General features: G+C 41.8%; 1 protein-coding gene across 1 annotated transcript in view; it reads left to right on the top strand.

Annotated features, from left to right (window-relative positions):
- Positions 1-21,811, top strand: part of Snd1 (staphylococcal nuclease and tudor domain containing 1) — a 399,970-nt gene that overhangs the window by 18,056 nt on the left and 360,103 nt on the right. Inside the window, exons 2-3 of the mRNA XM_050141445.1 lie at positions 14,166-14,315; positions 21,414-21,534. Of these exons, the coding sequence (XP_049997402.1) occupies positions 14,166-14,315; positions 21,414-21,534 (271 nt within the window). The remainder of the gene's footprint in view (positions 1-14,165; positions 14,316-21,413; positions 21,535-21,811) is intronic.

Genomic DNA, 21,811 nt, shown 5'->3' with positions numbered 1-21,811 from the left:
ATTAGAGAAGAGATGATAGATAGCATTTGCTCAGACACCAACCACCCTTCTGGGGTTATGGGAAGTGAATGAAGAAAGTGGAAAGACAATTGAATATTGAACAGTTAATTAGGAGATTCTCCAAAGTGGTCAGGGATATAGATTTGAGTGGTTTCTGTTGAAAATAGAGTAGACTTGACAGCTCACAGGAAATAAATCAATTGAGTGGTTAGAAATGAGTTAGGCAAGACACTCTTGAAGGTGGTAACAAGGGAAATTCGACGTCTGATGAGAGCACTGAGGAAGCAGCTGGAGAGAATAGTGCCAGAAATAACATGAGCTTCTGGGGGAGAATGGAGTGATGCTGAGGGAACTCAGAGTTGTTAGAGGCAGAGGGAGAGGGCTGGGCAAGGATCCCCTGGGGTGGAGGAGCCAAAAGAGAGGGCAGCTGGATGCATAGATTGCCTGCCAGTCATGATGAGAGAGCGGGGGCCTTGGAGCACATTGTACTGCATGTTGTCATTTAATAGAGAGCAGGAGTGAGTCTTACTGTCCTCTTAGGATTTGGTTCTTGTTAGCTTCTACAAAAATCCTGTAAACTTAGGAATTGTTTAAGGACAAGAGTGTGTTAATGGTTTTATTCTCACTTTCTAGAATCCAGTACTGGTTGTAATATTAACAACAAAAAGCTTAAGTCTTTCGTCTTGTTCTGTGCCTGGGCCTACCATGATGAGCGAGGTAGACTTGGCCCTTTGCAGCCACAGAACTCGCAGCCCAGAGGAGGGAAGACTAATGCTAAACCGTTAGTTACAGACTCATCCCATGTTGTCTTAAGTTCTGTGAATGAGGAGTGTGCAGAGCTTCAGACTTTTGTGAGTAGGGGAGGCGTCTCTGAGAAAACCAAGTGTAAGCTCTGTTTTCTGGAGAATTACCAAGCTAGACAATTAGGGTGGGAATCCATGGACAGCACGCCTCAGACTTCATCATCTATACCAGTCACTCGGTGCTCCTCTTAAAATGCGGATCCTGATTCCTTGGGTCTGGTGCAGCGCGAGGATCTGCAGTGTCGCTGGTCTGTAATCTGCAGGGCTTCCTGAGCATCACCACCTTGCTCATTTGTTCTCTAGCGTCTCTTGAAAGGTGATGGGGTTCAGCAGCCTTCTTTCCCTCCTTTTTTCCATGGCCGTGCTCGTCGAAGTCATACAGCCAAGGTGTTAAGTGCTTGTAGTCTGGTTGGTTTTGTAATAGAGCCAGCCTCTGCTGGTTCCTCCACTTGAAAATGCAGCCTTAGCCCTGTGCTTTAGATAGCCCACACTGCAGACAATACCTAATATGTAGGGACAGAAATAGGAAACCTTAGAAGAAAAGAAAGTTTAGTTATGTAATAATTGATAGTGAATTCCCCTCTGCGTTTCTCCAGTCTTTCGATTAGAGCTCAGATGTCTGCCCTATTCCCTCAAGCGATGTTTACAGGGGACACTACTGTATCTGGCTCAGACCTTGTGTTAGTTACTTTTCATTGCTGTGATACATTATCATGGGCAGTGAAATTTATACAAAAGTTTATTTAGATTTACAGTTGCAGAGGGGAAAAGAGTCCTTTGTGGCTAGGAAGCAGTAGACATGGCAGCAGGAATAGCAAGCTGCAAACTCACATCTTGACTGGCAAGCACAAGCCAGAAACAGGGAGCAGAACTAGGAGTGTCTTGATTTTTAAACTCTCAAAGCCTGCCCCCAATACACCCTTAATCCAGTAAGGACACCCTTACCAAACTAACCCAAACAGTGCCACCAACTGGGGACCAAGCATTCAAATGCCTGAGACTATAGGACATTTATACTTATAAATTTGATATTTATTTCTTAAAACTCTTGTGATATTAATAGTAAGGTCTGACTTTTAAAATATGCAGCCTCTTTCTATTACATCTTATGTATTTAAAAGAACACACAGTAGATGACTGGCTTGGGAAGACAGGGTATCTTCTTAGAACACAGGTGTTCCTTGGGGCCACAATATTGAGCAGTTGAGTGAGGGAAGGTTTGAATTCTCTGTCATGAAGCAGTGAGTGGATGACGATGAAAGAGGTGAGACTTGGAACAGCACTGGAGTTTGTACTCCATCTCTAGAAGGTGTGTGTGGTCAGAGTGAGAGGAAGAACAGTGGGTGAGGAGGCGAGCCGGTCTGCTACCTGTGAAGTCTAGTTCTAACGGTGTGTGCTTTGCTACTGAGCTTCCAGAACGGCTTCTGTTGCAATGCTTGTGTATTTAGCATTTTTCAATTTTTAATTTTGTTTAAGAATATCTTTTATTTATTCTTTGATGATTTCATATATGTATACAATATATTTAATCATATCCACCCCAAAGTCTTTCATTTCCTCTCCCCCAAGACAACTGCCACCACATCCTCCTCCCATCTTATTTCTTTTTTTTTCCTTGTGACCCCTGGAGTCCAGTTAGTGTTGCTGACTAGAATACTGGCTGATCTCATTGACTGTTCTTGTGCAGGTCTTAGGCAGGTGACCTAGGTGCAGTTGGTCTGGAGAGCTCAGCCGTGTGACAACTCAGTGACAGCATTTCACATTACCTGTCGCCTGTCCTCTGGTACTTACAGCTTTCCCTCTTCATGATGTTCTCTGAACCTTGTAGGGTGATATAGATGTCCATTTAGAGTTGAGAACCCATTAGCATCTTGTTCTCAGCACTTTGACTAGTTGTCATTCTTTATATTACTGTAGAAAACAAGAAGGTACTTTGACCAAGGTTGAGAACAGTACCACTCTATATATAGAAATATAAGTATTTACAAGGCAGTTTGACAACAGTACGTTTAGTAAAACAACAGGAATAGGTTTTCCCGTAGAACCTGTCATCTCTAGAGCCATGGAAATTTGACTGGCATAAATTCTCCCTATGGAGCAAACCTCAGATTTAATCAAATTTAATTAAAGGGGTTAGTTAGCCCCCAAACCTTCATGCCATTATTGAACCATTGGTTATGTCTTGCTGGCGTCAGCACTGGGTGAATACCGTTGATGACTTTCTCTCAGTAGCCTGCATAGCACCTATTGGTACTGTGAAAACTAGCCATCAGGGAGGAAGTTCTTAGGTGACTTCACCTTGATTTCTCCAATGCCCTACAACCAACGTATCTGTGTTTTCAGCAGTTGGGTTTTACCATCTGTTATGATGGCCAAGCAAGAGCAGTGGCAATGGCCTGTGTTGATTTGGAGATTCTGGTTCCCCACTTTTATTATTCTTGCTTGAGTCTCTTATTACTGTGATTGTTGTCAAATAACAAATTCCTGATTTTACCATTGATCCTACATTTATTAATTTCACTCTAGAACTCTGTTCTGCAATTGTTTATTCATTTATTTGTTAAATTAATTAGTCCATTACTAGTTTGGTTTTATTTATTTTTAAAGATCAACTTTTCTTTTTTTATGCTTTATTTTTATTTCATGTGCATTGGTGTTTGGCCGGCTTGTATGCCTGTGTGAGGGTATCAGACCCACTGGAACTAGAGTTCCATACGGTTGTGAACTGCCATGTGTTTGCTGAGAATTGAATCTTGAGTCCTCTAGAGTGAGTGCTCTTAACTGTTGAGCCACCTCTCCAGCCTTTATTATTTTGATTTTCAAGTTGCCCCCAAATACCCATAAGCAGGCCATTTTATCATTTTGATAAAATATGTCACCATTGTCCTTTTCAGTTTGACACAGCTACACATTCTTGGTTGAGACTGACCCTTTTCTGACCCAAACCTAGAATCAGCAGTTTCTCAAGGAGTTTTGTTCTTTTTAGCAGAGAGGATTTTAGAAAGCAGGATCTGGACACCAGGTTGTCATGCCCTCTTAGTGGATGGGAGTAGGGAAGACACGTGTGACGTGGATGTCTGTGCTTTTGTATTTATCTGTATGTGTTTAGAAGCAGTGGTTTAGTTTACATTAGTCTCTAATCCCGACCATGGTTTTCCAGCCTTTCTGTATATGTAACTTCTTTCTTCACCAGTGAGAAATCTAGCTTTTGCTTTCCTGTCTCTTGTTTGCTGTTTCCTGTACATGACCAATTTCTTGCTATTAACAGTTGGTTCCTCAGCTTCCAGTGACCTGTCACCAGTATCTGGCCAACCCATGCAGATGAGTGAGATTTGGGTTTTTAAATAGTCGCACACATGTGGGTCGTCCCTTCCCCCCAGCCCATATACTTGTTTTGTTTGCTTGCTTTCTTGGTTCTGAGGTTTGAAACTATCTCGTCCATGCAAAGTTTGAGCTATGCCATCGGTGAGGATTTTTTTCCCCCTTCTAACCCATTGGTAGCACTTGGTAGCACTGATGGTTTAACAGTGGAAATGATCTCTCCTAGAAATGGCAGGATTTTGGCAATCTGGATCTCCATTTCTTTTGGTAGAAAGAAAGCTTTTCTTCTTTTGAAATTTTCCCAGCATTCTTTTTAAATTTTTTGGAAGGTTTCAACTGGTTTTATTTTTTTCCCTCCAAATTGTGCCTTTGCTGTTTATGTGTAGCTGAAATAAAGTGCTTAAAAAACCATCTCTTCTGTGCTTTATTTACTGTTTATAAAAACAAACATCACGCCTTCATTTTTACTCCTCAAATGAACATGTTTCCTCACCAGAGGTCTTTTAATTCTTCCTGATAGTCTGTGTTGGATTTCTTTTTTCCTATCAGGATATTAAATATAAGAGTTATGAGCAACACTAGACTATGTTCTGTGCCTCTTCAGAATTAAATCTCAGTGTATATCCAGTAGGCATATGCTGCCAACTTTATTCCCTCATTGTTCAGGAAAGTAATATTCTCTTCCTGATCTTTATTACATACTTTGGTTTGATGCTCTAGTTTTTCTTTGTACTTTATTATTATTATTATTTAGATTATAATGCTTAAGGAAATTCCTTTTTCTTTATGCTCTGAGGGTTAAGAGTTCTAATCACTGTAGTACTTTTCTGTACCTTTAAGGCAGAGTGCCTGAGCCTAATCATTTGGTAGAAGGTTCAAAGGCACATTTATCATGATATCCTTAGGATCTGGAGTTCATTTACTTTTTTGCTTATTTATTTTTGAGATTCTACATTAATTACAACATTTCCCTTTTCTCCAAATTCTCCCATATACCCTCTCTTGCTCTCCTTTAAGGTTATTGATTGCCTTTCTTTTATCAATTATTATTGCATGCATATATGCACTTACATGCATATCTTTCCTGAATATGACCTGAGTCCATATAATGTTACATGCATGTTTATTTTCAGGACTGACTATTTGACACTGGACAACCAATTGGTCTGCTCTTCCCTAGAAAGGGTCACCCCTTCCGGACAGCTTCACTCAGCTTCCTATAGTTTATGTGTAGATTGAGGCCTCCTGAGCTTTTTTTTCTCTGTGCACTTTGACCTTTCTTGGTGTTCTTGTTCAGCTCCCAATTGGCCAGTCATGTTGGTAAGATCTTATTCGTAGAGCTTCTGATGTTACTAGGAGATACAGTCTTCACAGGAAACTTCCTGATCTTCTGGCTTTTCAGTTTTTCTACCCCTCTTCCACAATGTTCTCTGAGCCTTATGTGTAGGAATGTTTTATAGATGTAGCCATTGTGACTAGGCTTTATTTACGTTTGCTTCTTTCTTTGATCAGGTCATGTGACTATTGTCCTGTATTTTTGTTGTTGTTGTTGTTGTTTGACAACTGGGATGAATTTTTTTGAAATGATAAGGGGTCTATTACATATGAGTCTTTTCTCCCTGTATTCTGTGTGTCTTGTGGTTGAATAGCGGATCTTATTCTCTAAGTCTGTGGCAGTCAAAAGAGCCCACTGGCAGGTGAAGAGCAAGGTCTGTAAAACAGCCCTGCAGTGCCTTCCAGGAAAATGAGTTCCTGTCTTACTGGGGAAGCTTCACAGGTACAGGGGCTTGCCAGTACTTATTTCTGTAAGTCTCCGGTATTGGTTCATTGTTGTAAGGGGCCGCTTGTAGGTTCCTGACTGCTCAGCCCCTAAATAATCACACAGAAACTATATTATTTAAATCGCTGCTTGGCCTATTAGCCCTAGCTTCTTATTTGCTAACTCTTACATCTTAATTTAACCCATCTCCATTAATCTGCATTACCACAAGGTCATGGCCTACCAGCAGTTTCAGCACATCTGTGGGCTCCATGGCTTCTACCTGACTCCGCCCTTCTTTCTCCCAGCATTCAGTTTAGTTTTTCCTGCCTTCTTCTATTCCCTGCACAGGCCCAAGACAGTTTCTTTATTAACCAATGGTATCCACAGCTTATAGAGGGGAATCCCACATCAGTTAATGGTTCTCATATATGTAGTATTTAGGTTTTATTGGAAAGTGTGCTGGGATGCTATTACATTACTATGCCATATTTTCCTCATCTATAAAACAGAAGATGATAGAGAAAATGATTTATGATTTCTTGGCATTTCCTGTGCTCTGTAATTGATTTAGGCTGCTGTGCATTATTATCATAGCCAGTCCATAATTAGTATCAAATATCATTATTGCATATTGGACAAAGTTAAAAAGAATAGATTTATTTTTGCTTTTGATTGTAGATCAAGGTCAGAGGGCTAGATCTGATACTGGCCTTTAAAATTTTTATTTTAAGAATGATGGTGGTGGTGGTGTGTGTGTTTCACAAATGCTGCTGTGATTTGGAGCCTCCAGCTGATGGGGGCTGACTTTTTGAATACTTTGGTCTCTGACACCAGCTCTGCGGGCTGCAGAGACAGCTCCCAAGCACTTGTTTCTGTGTGCTGATACCATGTGGTGTTAGGCTGAAGTCACCATAGCTGTCTGCTTTCCGAGTCTTCAGCTGCAAAAGAAAAAGTCCGAATGCTCTCTTCTGACTCCTTTGGTGATGCTGAGATTAACAACTTGAAAACCTGTTTGTGTTACTGGCTGGGGAACGAGTCAGAGAAATAGCAGGGTCCGAGAAGCCCTAGGTTTCTGGTTAATTGTTTTTGAATGGTAGTGTCTTTAATTTAGTCTTGCTTTTTGATTTTGGGGTGGGGTGGGGAATCAGGAAGACTGAAGCAGGAAGACGAGTGTTCTGGGCTATCTCATGGTTCACACATGTTCTTTTGTGATTGCCTGCTTTGTCTGAATGCCTTTCTTTTTTTGTTCTTTTTTTAAAATAAAAATTTTATTTTATGTGCACTGGTGTTTTGCCTGTATGTATGTCTGTGTGAGAGTGTCAGATCCTCTGGAACTGGAGTTACAAAAAGTTGTGAGCAACCATATGGGTGCTGGGAATTGAATCTGGGTTCTCTAGAAGAGCAGCCAGTGCTCTCACCTCCTGAGCCATCTCTCCAGCCCTCCTGAATGACTGCCTGATTCTCAAGAGATGATTCTTCCTTTGGCCCCAATAGTTTTGGTTGGCAGGATGCTGTTCCCTGATAAACTGAAAATTTCCAAACTTAGTATCTCCAGTTGTTTCTGTGTTTATTCAGTTTCTTAGGATGTTTCTGGATATTAAACAGTTCTGAGCTGTATATGCTTCACAACTATTGTACCCGCTGTTCTTCCTCTTCCACTCCCCACCTGCCTTCTGTCTTGTGATACAGAGGTTTGGAACTTAGGGTCTAGCGGCTGAAACCAGCCTTGTTTTCATGGTATTGCTGTTTATTGAAACAATGCTTTCTGTTGTGATTAAGTTCTGTTTCTTTCTTCCTCTTTTGGTTGCTTGTGCTTTTGGTGTCGTATCTAAAAAGTGATCATCTAACGGAAGGTTATGCAGATTACATGTCTGTTTTGGTCTCAGACTTTTCTAAATTTGACTTGCTTTCATATCTGATTCTTTTTGAATTTCTTTTGTTTATAGTGTGAGATAGAGATCAAGCTCCATCCTTCTGTGTGTGGCTGCACCCTATGTCGGAAGTTCTACTTTTCTGCATTGAATTATCTAGGCACCTTTGTTCAAAACGTATACTAGATTGTAAGTGTGTGGATGTGATGTGGACCTGTTTTTCTATCTATCTTCAGTTGCTTGCCATTAATCCTTTATATTGGCCTTTCTGTTGTCAATGTTGCCCTTGTCACATGTCTTTTATAAGAGATAAAAACGCCCTGGTAAGCCAGTCCTCTGCAGAGCCAGTAAGATACCCTTCTTGGGCCAAGATGATTTTGCTCTAGAATTGGGAAAAATACTAGCCAGTATTTATATGAGTTTTTTTTATATGATTGTGTTTGTATAACTAGTGAGAGTGTATTATCTAGTTTTCTGTCTTGTGATGACAGTGGTCTGGATGTTCAAGATGAAGTTAAGTGTACGCAGTCATTTATCAGAACTTTGTGAAGATTTAATGTCGTGTTCTGTTGCTGGGCAACATTTTAGTGGCTCTCCATATAGTATTTCACTGTACGTAAATCTCCCAGTGACCCTGTAAGTGGCTTTGAACAGTTTGAAATCCCATTTTTTCCCCCTCTGTGGCTGTCTGACTCGTGCCTTGAAGCCAGATCCTTTGAATCCCACCACATCCCTCTGCAACCTTTATAGGCAGAGCCGAGAAGGGTCATTTTCATAACCTCATTCAGACTGACTCATTATGACAGCTGGTTTCACAATCCTCCTAGCAGGTAGTCCTGAGATCATTTTTCTAGAATATGTCATCTTATTATTCTAATTGAATAAAGTGGTAACCATATGACTTGTTTTCTATGCCCTATAAATTAGCAATTAAGGATAATTACTCTATTCATGAAAGTTTGTAACATGAATCAGTCAGTGGAGCTTTGGTAAATCAATTACCCATGACAGTTTCCTCACAATCTTTATTCTTTTGAAATTAAAAATATGATAAATGCTACGTTTTCCTTGCGTATGTTTGTCTCCCCACTTGAGCGTCAGCTCTCCAGGAACAGAAACTTTTGTCTTTTATTCCCCTGAAATATGCAGCTTGCCTAGAACAATATCCCACACATTGTTGGTATTTAATAAGCATTTTTGAAAAGTCAATCAATCAGTCAATCAATTAATTAACTTTGAAAAGCCTGGCATCTGTTTATTATAAAAACTGGCTTGATGCAGTATGAAATAGAAATCTGATTTATAGGATGTTGTTCTTTTTCATGTTTTATTTAGATATTTTAAGCATTTTTCCCTTGGTTTTTATTGGGTATAAGAGTTTCAATAATGGAAGTCTTTTAGAATATTATTGAGGAAGGACTTGAATAAGAACTGTTGGCAAGGCAGTTTATCAATGCTTGGAAAATGTGTTATAGATAACTGCAAGAAGGGTATAGTGTATTTTGAATGATTTCAGAGTCTATAAATAGGAGGAAAACTAGTCTTCCTTACCAGATGGGTTTCATTCTTCCACATTGCCCTGCAGACACAGTGTTTTCCTGCCTTTAATGCCATCAGTAAACAATGGGTAGACCATTTCAGAAGAAAATTGTACCCATGTCAGTCCTTTCTGGCTGGAACAATCGGAGATAGGAGTCCTTGTCATGACGAATCAGCCTTTAGGAGATTGAATTAGTATACTTAATAATAAAGAATACACAGAGAATCTTACGTGAATTGAAAGGGCTAGGGAGGTGGCTTAGTCAGTAAAGTGCTTGCTGTACAAGCATGAGGACCTGAATTTGATCCCCTGTACCCATATAAGAGAGCCAGACATGGTGCCCTGCTCCTCCAATTTCAGCTGGGGAGGTGGAGACAGGCAGATGGATTTCTGCAACTTGTTGGCTAGGGAATCATTGAAATCTAGGTTCTGTGAGAGACTCAGCCTCAAAAAATAAAGTGGAGAGTGATAGAGGAAGATGTGCTGTTGACCCTGACCGCTATACAACGAGGACTCGAGAGATGGCTCAGTGGTTAAGAGTGGTTACTGCTCTTTCATAGGACCCAAGTTCAATTCCTGGTGGCTTATCATTGCCTGTAACTTCAGCTCTAGGGCATCTATTGATGCCTTCTGGCCTCAGTGGGTACTGATGCACATATATGCACATATTCACATATAGACACAAAAGACATGCTTGAATAAAAAGTAAAATCTAAAAAGGAAGAAAGGTTAAAAATAAAGGGAATTTTTTCTTTTAAAGATTTATTTATTTATTTATTATGTATACAATGTTCTGGCTGCGTGTGTGCCTGCACGCCAGAAGAGAGCACCAGATCTCATTACAGATGGTTGTGAGCCACCATGTGGTTGCTGGGAATTGAACTCAGGACCTCTGGAAGGAAAGTCAGTGCTCTTAATCTCTGAGCCATCTCTCCAGCCCCAAAGAGCATTTTCTTATAACTGGATTGGGAAGACAAGTTTTTGCTTATGTAGCCACAGTGGAGTGATGTAGGCCAAGGTCTGTGTGCTTAGGGCACTGGAGGCATCAACTGGAGAGTTAGTTTAAAAAATATCAGGATCTGTATATTGCTTGATGGAATTCTCCTAAACAGGTGGTAGAGTGGTTAGATCAGTTGTGATAGAGTAATACAATAAAATACCATAGTCATGAAAATGAGTTGTATTTCACATCAGCATAGATTTTACTAAAAAGAATTAGTAAAATAAATAAGTCATTGTATAGAAGACTCAACTAGTAGAGCTCAGAAATAGACAAACTGAAGTTCTGTTGCTTAAAGATACTTAAGATGAATGGAACACAAGTATGCAAAAGAGCAAGGGAACAACTCTCTGGTGGTCAGAGTGGTGGTGGGCATCAGAAGATGAGTAGGAAGGACATGGGGGGTGTCCTTAGGGTTTCTGTTGCCGTGAAGAGACAGCAACATTTCTGTTACAGCTTCATTATTGTCACGGTGGGAAACAGGGCTGTGCATAGGCAGACATGGTGGTGGGGATGGAGCTGAAAGCTCTCCGTCCAGATTGGCAGGCAGTAGGAAAAGAGAGTGACACTGGGCTTGTCTTGAGCTTCTGAAACCTCAAAGCCCACCTCCAGTGACACATTTCTTCCAGCAAAATCACCCTCCATCAAGGCCACACCTGCCATTCCCTATGGGCCTAGGGATCCCATTTTCATTCAAATGACCATATTCCACTCCCTGACCTCCGTAGACTTTTAGTCGTATCATAATGCAAAATGCATTTAGTCCACCTTCAAAAGTCTCAGTAGTCTATTACAGTATCAGCACCGTTTAAAAACCCAAAGCAAAGTCTCTCAAAGTCATGCATTCTCTTAACTGTAATCTGTCTAAAATCAAAATGATAAACCAGATCACATATTTCCAACATATAATGGCACAGGATATATATTACCATTCCAAATGGAAGGAAAAAGAGGAAATACTTGACCAAAGCAAGGCTAAAAACCAGCAGGGCGAACTCCAAACTCTGCATCTCCATGATGTCAAAACATGCAGGTCTCCAACTCCATTAAACTTTGTTGACTGCAGCACACTTTTTTCTTGGGCTGGTTCCACTCCCTGTTAGCAGCTCTCTTTAGCCGGTATCCTGTGTCCTGTGACTCTGGCATCTCTAACATCTTGGGTTTTCTTTCTTTCTTTTTTTTTTTTTCTTTTTTTTCTTTTTCGAGACAGGGTTTCTCTGTGGTTTTGGAGCCTGTCCTGGAACTAGCTCTTGTAGACCAGGCTGGTCTCGAACTCACAGAGATCCTCTTGCCTCTGCCTCCGCCTCCCAAGTGCTGGGATTAAAGGCATGCGCCACCACTGCCCGGCTACATCTTGGGTTTTCTAAGGCAATGGAGGCTTAGCCTTCATAGCTTCATACAATGGCCTCTTTGGGCCTCCATTCAGGGATGCCCCTGACATAAGCCAGGCCTCAGTGGCTTAGTCGAGGTGGGGGAATATCCCTTTCTTATATCTGTGACTCTAAAGTCAGAACCACATAGCTACAGTTGCCAAATTCTGTTATTTGCTGGGACTAGAACATGACCTCTTTGTTCAAGTACATTTTGACCAGCTTTCTGTTTTTGATGGCTTACTGCCTATATTGGGCTGTTCTGGAACTCATTCTGTAGACCAGGTTGGCCTCCAACTCAGAGATCTACCTCCCTCTGCTTTCGTTGGGATTAAAGACTTGTGCCACTGCACCTGCCTCTGAGCTTTTCTTTAGTTCCTTTTCCCAAGTTGGAAGCTTAGCTGGGTGGGATCTTTCCTTGAGGTCACCACTCCCTTTATTCCTTTTTTTGTCAGGCTTTTCTTTGATCTGTTTATCTCCTTGAACTTGGGACTTAGCTCTTTTCCTGGTGCCCCCTTTCTCCTCAAACTATACATTTTGTATTTTTTCTCACTCAGTTTTCTCCTTTTCATTACAAATTTGCATAAGCACGGCCACTAAAAACCAAACAACTTAGTCAAAACTAGGCTGTCTGGAAATCTCCACCAAAGCTCTTGATACATAACTTGAATTTAGCCTCAGGTAGATTTTTTTTTCTTGGATAAGCAGAAAGCAGCTACATTCTTTGCAAAAATATCACAAAATTGCTCTCTATGCCACATACTAATATTATTCTTCTCTGAAACCTCTTGAGCCAGGCACCCACAGTCCAAGTCACCCTCTGCACCACTGTCTTCCATGCTCATTAAGCCCTGCTTAAAGCATTCAACTGCTTTTCTAGTCTGGAATCCCAAGGTGTTCCGTAGTTCTCCAAACAGAGCCTGGTCCGGCCTATCACAGCGGTACCTCAGTCCCTGGTACAGACTTTTGTCTTAGGGTTTCTATTGCTGTGACGAGACACCATGACAACTCCTTTTTTGTTGTTGCTTGTTTGTTTTTGAGATAGGGTTTCTTGGTTTAACAGCCCTGGCTGTCCTGGAATTCACACTGTATTCCAGGCTGGCCTCTGCCTCCCCATTGCTGGGATTAAAGGCATGTGCCAGCACTGTCTGGTGACCATGACAACTCTTATAAAGGAAAACATTTAATTGTGTCTGTCTTACAGGTTCACAGGTTTAATCCATTATCGTCATGGTGGGAAGCATGCATGACAGGTAGACATGGTGCTGGACAAGGAGCTGAAAGTTCTACATCTGGTTTGGCAGGCAACAGAGTGACACTGGGTCTGGCTTGAACTTCTGAAACCTGAAAGCCCACTTCCGAGTGACATGCTTCCTTCAGCTGGCCACACCTCTAATAGTGGGCCAATGGGGGATTTTCATTCAAACCACCAACACTTCTGGCAGTGTTCTGGCTCGTGCATAGTGGTTACTCACTTTTTTACTTTTCTTATTCTTTGAATCATGTATTTATGATACTTTTTAAAATTTTTAAAGCATTAGTTGAGGAGAGGAATGTCTGCTAGTGGGTCTATGGAAGAGTCTTCCCCTTGTACTCTTTCAGAGGGAGCTTCCATCACAGGGCTCTCATCTGAGCAGTGGCCTCCACTGGCAGAGCCCTGTGGCCTTCCGTACTAATATTTCAGTAGCTGTTTGTGTTGAAGCATGGTGTTGAGAACCCGCAGACTGAGTGAGCCCCGCTGTCTGTCAGAGTAGACTCACTAAGCAGAGGCAGTTTGATAGCTTGTGTCCTTTTACTGCGTGCATCTTTTTCTCTTCTCGCTCAAAATCTTTCCTTTTGCAGCCCCTCAGATATTTAAAAGTTAATGCCAGTGAACTTCAGAGCCTTTCCACAGTTGCAAATAGGTTTTGTTTAGGCTTCTTAGGCAGGAGTAGAAAGAAGCCGACACACTTAGGAATGTTAGTGTTCAGGATGTGGGCTTTTAGAGGGCAGGACTTGTGTCTATCTCGTTTGATGTTGCACATGCTCTGGTGTTTCCTGCCTCTGGCCCTGATTATGTAGGGTTCCTTTCTTTAGCTTTCCCTTTCTTTAAGTGTTCTAGTTTGCCTCATTCTAGAATGGAGAGTGTGGAGATATTAACCTGTTAATAATTGAAAAGAACAGTGTCGATGCATGCTGGGATAAAATTACAAAGGTCTGTAACCTCCGTGTCTCATGTCTTTTTATCCCAGTCTGTTTATTTATGGCTTTTCTGTTGTTTGTTTAATTCTTACTTATATTTTTGAGTCCATCATTTCTGAATCTGGATGAAGGCTCTTTGTAGATAATTTCTCTTTCAAAATTCAAGCCAAATTCTGTTCATTTCCTCATTCTATGGATATATTTGGCGGACCCTGGGGTGCGAGGTGCTGTTCTAGATGTTGGGGATTCATTATCATACAGCTTACATTATGTGATACTATTTTCAGACCACCATTCTCTTCTTTTAACTTGTGTAGGTTCTCTCTGGGTGTGCCATCATTGTCCGAGGGCAGCCCCGTGGTGGTCCTCCTCCAGAGAGGCAGATCAACCTCAGCAACATTCGTGCTGGAAATCTTGCCCGACGGGCGGCTGCCACCCAACCAGATGGCAAGGATACACCAGATGAGGTAGGTGCTTCCTCAGGCGTTTCTGAGGCCGTGGGTCAAGTTGGCAGTCTGCTCTCCCCTTTGGTGGAATTCTTTTCTGTTCATGGTGAGTATTTTTTGTCAGGCTGACTCTGGATATATCCCTGGTAGCTTACATCTGTCATTATGCATATATTGCCTGAGTTAGTCGCTTTTCATTTTTCTTTGAGCAACTCAAAGGAGAAAGGGTTTATTCAGCTCAGAACTCAAGGGTACAGTCCATCATAGCAAGGAAGTCAAGGTAGCATGAGCAGAAAACAGCTGATCCCATCAGAATAACCAGGAAGCAGATGCGATGAATGCTTGTGTCCAGCTGCCTCCCCCTCCCTCCCTCCCTCCCTCCCTCCCTCCCTCCCTCCTTCCTTCCCTCCTTTACTTCCTTCATACAGATGGGATCTGTAGGGGGGGGGGAGAGTCCTCCTGTTTCAGCTAACCAAGTCAAGACAGCTCCTCAGACATGCCCAGAGGCTTATTTCCCAGATGATTCTTTACCTCATGGTTGGTTAATTGCAACAACGATAGCAGGGCTGTCCCCAATCCTTTCCTTTAGGCCTCCTGTCTCACTTTTGGGGAACAGACTTAATGTCACATCAGTGTAACAATTTATAAATGATAGCCTGTCAGTGCTTCTGCTAGCCTTTCCTTACAGTTGTCTATATTCCCAAAGCTATCTGAATTTATGAAACTCTAAAGTTTTATTTATTTATTTATTTATTTATTTATTTATTTATTTATTTATTTATTTATTTATTTATTTATCTATCAGTCCTGGGACTTGAAAGCAGGTCCTCACACATGCTGGGCAAGTGCTTTACTACTGAGAAATATCTAGTTCCTTCTTCCCCACTCCTAATCCTTGACTTTTTGGTTATAAGGTCCCCATGTAGCCCAAGCTGACTTTATACTTAAATAGGAGGGGATAGCTTTGAATTTCTGATCCTCCTGTCTCTACCTCGTGCATTTGGCATTATAGGAATGTGCCAGTAAGCCTGGTTTATATGCCACTGGGATTGAACCCAGGGTTTCATGTGTGATAAACAAACACTCTACAACCCAGCCCCTAAACTTGAGTTCTTATTACTATTTTTTAAATGGTGTGTGTGTGTGTGTGTGTATGTGTGTGTGTTATGCATAGGTTCCTGTGTGGAGGTAAGAGGACAACCTGTGGGAGTCAGTTCTCTCCTTCTACCAGGTGGACTCATGAGTCAGGCTTGGTGGCAAGAACCTTTGTCAGCTGAGCCATCTCCTTGGCCATAAATATGAGATTTTTTAAGGATGAGTTTTAACTGTTTCTGGGCCACTGTAGCTTGTCACTGTGGTATGCTCCGAGAAGCTACTTCTGAGTTTTTTCTCATCTCTCTGCCTCCAACACCCCCAACTCTAACACCTGGCTGTCTGTCTTCTCACATCATCTAATTCTTGACTGCTTACATCCTTACCTCTCCGGATAGCTGCTGTCCATCCCAGTTGGTGTGGGAGGTAGAGAGAAGATGATTCTCCACACTTGGAAATGCTGGTGCTTGGTTCTCCTTTAGCTGTGTTTCTCTGGTCAGAAACAGAATTTCTGGACTCTTAATTATTTGTTCTTCTCCATCTTAGTAACTTCGAATAGAGATTAGTAATTGGCTGCTCTCTGCTTTTCCCTTTCGAGGAAGTGAAGAAGAGAAGGTAATAGCTCATGAGCTTTTATTTAAGGAAAACATTTAGCTCTTTTCATCTTTAATAGTATTTTTTTAATAAGGCGATAGTGAAATAGCATTATAGATAATGGAGATGGAGAAAAATCACCCATAATTGTTCTATCAGCAGTAGTTGGTTAGATTCTAGAGATAATGACTAAATACATTAAAGTCAGCTCTTTCTCATTGGTCCTCCATCAGTAACTACAAGTGTTGAGACTAATAATGTAGTGTCTGTATCTACCTCTGGATTGCTCAATGAGGATTAAATAAGGAAGCATGAAGTGCTTAGTGCATCACAAAGTACTTAATAAATGTTTGGTAATCACTAGTCTGCTACATCAAGTACTGAAGATTAAACCTCTTTTGGCCTTCTTCAGCCATTGAGTGAGCATCAAATAGGTAAATCACTGCTTCAAGCTTTTCTCTTCCTTTCAGCTGTGTGCCATAGAATACTTGATTGCTCCTGAGAGGTAAAGAGCTGCCTCTTCTTAGAGGTCATCAAGCTCTTTTCCCTAAAAGGAAGAAGCAGTGCAGCCTCTAAGAAAGGTTTGTTTAATTTCCTGTTTCATGGATGAGAATCTGGGGCACTGTCTCCTGTGTAGCAGGGCAGTGGAATCTGAGCAGACTCTTGGCAGGTACCGGGTACTCCATCTTAGTGGTGCATAAGTTTTCAGTCCAGTGCTTTCTCTTTTGGAGAGCAGTTTGGTGTCACCAAGCCCTTTCCAGGAATCCGGAAGAGTTCTCTGGAAGTACAATGGCTCACTCAGTGCCATCTACAGAGTAACTCTGAGATGGAGTACTTGGTAGCTGTATTCACTCTTTCCCAGGCCATGACTATTATTCCTTCCTGCTAAGCCCTAGTTCTTACCCGGTCATGGTCTGGTCTTCCTCCCACACCCTTAGTGCGACATGGACACAAGGCTCCAGTAACAGCTCCTCATAACCCAAAGCAGAAATTTCATTCTCCTTGCTTTAGTTTCATTTTCTGAGTGCCCCCTCCCCACTTCTGCCTCTCTCTGACCTGTTCCATGTTTCATTGCTATTGATACGATTCTTTTACCTCTTCTATTGTGCTGGGGACATTTAAACAATGTGCCTTTTGACTTCTTTCTTATCATACTTCCTCCAGAGATCTCAGATCTCTGTTCTCCCCTTTTTGGACAAGCTCTCAATCTGTAATCTACATAGAACTCCCTATGTAGACCAGGTTGGCTTCAGGGTGTCTGCTTGAGTACTTGGATTAATGGTGGGTGTCATCATACCTCCAATAGTTTACATACTCTTCCTTGTTATCTTAGACACCAAGTGGTTCTCATTACTCTGACAAGCTACCCTCCTAGCCTAGACCACAAGTCCATTTGTGCTATGACTTTCATTTTTCTTCTAATTAAAAAAATACTTATTTTACTATTTTATTTATCTTTTAAGAATTTCATGTTTGATTGCTGTATTTATGTCATTTCCCTCCATCCAACTTCTCTATATCCATTCCCTGCTACTCCTCAAATTCAAGGTCTCTTATTCTTCAGTTATTATTGTCACAAATACATGCATACACACACTTATAAATATGTTCTGCTTAGTTGATTTTAGTATTGCTTATACGTCTATGTGTTCAGGGCCAACTGCTTGGTATTGGCTCATTCATCACAGGCCTTGAAGCACCTCTGTGGTTATGGGCCCAGTGGTGATCCAGCACTCAGTTTTGCTCACAGGATTTTGGAGTCAGTCCCCTCTGCCTTTGCCCTCAGCTCATACGGCTTTCTCCTTCGGGAGTGTTTCCCCGCCAGTGTGATGGTGACCACCCGCTGTAAGGCACAGCCCTGACTTTTCCTTCCCGGCCCATCTCTGTGCTCTCAGCATTCACAGCGTTTTATCCCTGAGTTGTTTGCGTCTCTCTACTGGACTGTGCGTCCTTCAGCCCGTTCTCGCTCTGTGTCCCTATGTCCGGTCAGCACCTGACTCTGCGGGAATACAGTGAATACACGCTTGAATAGATGAGGAAAGAAACTGAGTGGCACAGTGAAGCACCAGCTTTCCATTGACGTGGAGAACATTGTCTAGTTTTTCCACAAGAAAGAATAATCAAGGACATCGTTATTCATTTGCTTTTTATGTATCACTGCCCTGAGTATCATTCATAATTATTTTTTTCCTTCCCACCTGGTATCTTCCCTCAGTGACACTCAGCTTTCTTATGAGTCCTGTGGAAATGAAAGCTGTACGTCCCCAGCCTTCACTGCCCTGTGCCAGGCTAATCCCCAGCGTTGCCTAGATACTCCAAGCAGCCTAGACACTGCATTGATGGGTACTATGCTGGTTATATATTTATTTCCCGCAGATTAATTGAGTGCCTGCTGTGTGTGATCTCTCTGCTGGTTCAGGGGAAATTCTGAAATGGACTTTCTACTTTGTAGCTTTTGAGGATTGAGGTGGTAGGGAGAGGTGGTAGAGGTGGTACAATGGAATGGGTAAGAGGAGAGACGGAGTCCCGAGAATTGGGTCATGTACCAATTTATCTAGCTTCACAGTTGACATGATTCTGGTTTGATCTGGTCTTGGTAGTTTTAGGAGTCTGACCAAAGAGAAGATTGGAATTAAAACATTCTATTATTTCATGACTTCAGACATCATGACTTTGTTTGAGTCAGCATAGAATGCAGGCTGTCCACTTCCCTGCTTTTGGGGACCCTAAAGAGAAGTGGTAGGTTCCAGTTTCATCTGTTAAGGGCATTTGTTTCTTACATGAAACTCTGGAATATCCTATGGACAGACCATGGCTTTCTTTCCTACTTAGCTGTTGTGACATTTGAGCAATGCTTGGAGCATTTCCCTGTATTGGCCTCTTCCAGTTTTGGCAGGCAGTATTGGGACGGACCATCTCCCTGGCTATCCTGTGTGGGTCGACACTGGCCTCAGTTTCATAAAGATTGTCTCCCAGAGTGTTCCCTTGCTCTTGTAAGGGATAAGGTCAAACTCTGTGTATTTTCTGTTGTTGCTAGTAGCTTATTCAGTAGCAAATTCCCAGTTTTGGATAGAACAAAGCTTCAAGAAGGCCTGGCTTTGGAAAATATTGTAGACACTGGTGACTTTCCCCCTCTATAGGATCAGGCATATTTCATTTCGAGGCCTCCAGTGTGGTTTTCTTTTATTGCCTGACCAGCTAGTGACAGATGAGCTGTAAAACATGAGGGACTAAGAATGAATGCTATTTGAGCAATCCGTAAAAGCTTTTAGAGAGCTTCTTTGTGGTGCATAGAAACTGGAGGATTTCTCACAGAGTCTGGAGATGTATTTATTTCCTTGTGAACTGACCCTTGGTGAGTGTTGTTACCTGTGATAAATATGCTTCCCTTTGGAGCACTTGCTGAGCTCTCTCGGGTATTAAAGTACTATGTTACTGAGGTTTGAATATTAATGTGTTGTGAAGACAGCCAGATTTTGAACATTTTTAGAGGAAGTAGTAAAAATATAGGAAGCTCAGTACTGTTGATTCAGAAATGTTTTCTGTGATGCAGTTTATAATTGGAATCATATATTATCAGACCTCACTTTGACATTCAAGGTCTTCATTTTTAGGGAGTAAGGTGATTGTAAAAATGAGACATAGTGGTTTGTGAACTCTGCATTGCTGTCGAGTGCTTCGTCTCTCTGCTTGTTGGTGCTTTGAGAAGAGACTAGCAATATAGATGAGTGTAAGGTTGGTTTGGGCTTCTTACCTGAGCTGAGTTCTTCCTAGGGTCACTCCCCACGGAGTTAAATAACAGCATTTTTTTTAATGACTTGCATCTTCCATTGGCTTCTAGTTTTCAGGAAATTATAGATAGGAGTTTTCAAACTTTGTCAAAGTTTATTGAATGACCTCATGAAATAAGCTGCCTGGACAGAAAGGGTTATTTCAGGACACTTAATTGTCTGAACTGCATTTTATTATGTGTATGCTGAACTGTGACTTGAAGAGATGACAAGGGCAGCGAATGAGATTGAATCATTTTTTCCTTTTATGCTTGCTGGCATTCTTAGTATGTTGATTGCTGTTTGCTGCTTGAGCCCTTCCTTCCCCCTTTCTGTTCTAAAGGAACTTGGGACTCTGAGCTGGGCCCTGGCTATCCTCTAATAGGCTTGCTTAAGAGGAGAACTTTTTTTTTCTACCAGGCATGTCTAACTTTTGGACATTGTGACACAGTGCCATCTACAAAGTAAAGGCTTAATTAAACACTTGAGAAAAAACAATCGCATACACATGTAAAAAAATACAGTAGTCTCTTAAAATAAATTTACTATTTTATGTTGGGTAACATTTATAGCCATTATCTATAATAGCCCATAACCTATGGGCTGTGAACTGTGGGCTGTGGATTGTGTGTTAGACATACCTGGATCATCCTAGAAGCGACAAGGTGGACAAGACCATCTCTTTGTCTCTGTTCACATGGAAACTTTGTTCCCCATTTTGGGGGTATGCACTCCCCTTCCTTGCTTGTGTCTGTCCTGAATAAGTGAGAGGAAATAATCATGATGTCATTTATAAGTTGCTCCTTATTAAGAGCTGTCACTGGTGTCTTCCCAAGATTCTAGGATCTTTAAACATTAATTTTTTTCGAAGTTTATTACTTTCCGTGTATGTACATGTGTATGTGTGCATGCACATACCCGTTACAAGATGCATGTGGAGGCCAGAGGACAGCTTTCAGGTGCCTCCTTTGCAGTATGGGATCTGGGGATTGAACTCAGGCTGTTGTGCTTGTGCAACAAGAGCTTTTACCTGCTGAGCCATTTCGCTGTCCAGATCCCGGGTTTTTTATTGGAGTAGAAGTAGGAGAGGAAACAAACATTTTTGGGACTGCTCTCTCAACTTTATTGCTGTCCTTGAAACGATAGTAGAAGTGGCATAAATAAGGCTCCTACCTGAGCAGAGATTTACCCCCCAATAGTAACAGCACTAAATAAAAGCTTGTCCCCGTGCCAGCTCTGCCTTGAACTGGCATTAAGGCAAGTGCTTCGGGAACTGGAAGGAGACAAGCAGATGACAGTAGTAGTTGTGATTTATGATGTTCCACCGCTAGGTGGTTCCTGGAGGGGCTTCCCATTTCAGGGAGTGGGATGATATACAGAAAGCAGTCAGAGCACTGGCAGGCACGTGGTAAGTGCTGGTGTCTGGAAAACTGAGGCATGCTTTAGGGCCTGTGCTAGTTAGCCAGCTGCTGCTAGAGCCTCTTTAGGAGGTCCTAAGTGTGCAGTCAGTTGTATGTGTTTTTTCTTCATGTCCTTGGCCCAGCACAGGGCCAGACTGAGGTTAAGTGTCTAAACATTTTTAGCGAAGACATGAAGTTGATTTGCTACTAGTTGGGGTCTGGAGTAGGCAGTTTCCCCCTGACACTTCTGTTTTGTATTTCAGCCTTGGGCATTTCCAGCTCGAGAATTTCTTCGCAAGAAGCTGATTGGGAAGGAAGTCTGTTTCACAATAGAAAACAAGACTCCCCAGGGGCGAGAGTATGGAATGATCTACCTTGGAAAAGGTGAGCAGCAAGAAGAGTGGACTCATTTCCCTTAGAGCCTAAGTCCTTCCAAGGATCAGTTTTAATTTGGCAGAAGGCCAGAATGGGCCCCTGTAGTAGGAGGCCTCTTGTTCGTTCCCGGCTGCCCAGACCACGAAATAATCACTCAGAAACTATATTATTTGCAATACTGTTTGGTCAATAGCTTAAGCATATTGCTAGCTAGCTGTGAAATCTAGAATTATCCCATTTCTACTAATCTGTGACTGTGGCTTACTGGGTAAAGTTCCGGCACATC

This window comes from Alexandromys fortis, unplaced genomic scaffold (genome assembly GCF_014885135.2).
Source record: "Alexandromys fortis isolate MF-2015 unplaced genomic scaffold, M_Fortis_MF-2015_v1.1 scaffold_44, whole genome shotgun sequence".
Lineage (NCBI taxonomy): Eukaryota > Metazoa > Chordata > Mammalia > Rodentia > Cricetidae > Alexandromys > Alexandromys fortis.
Note: the sequence above shows the minus strand (reverse complement) of the source record. Positions and strands in the feature narration are given on the sequence as shown.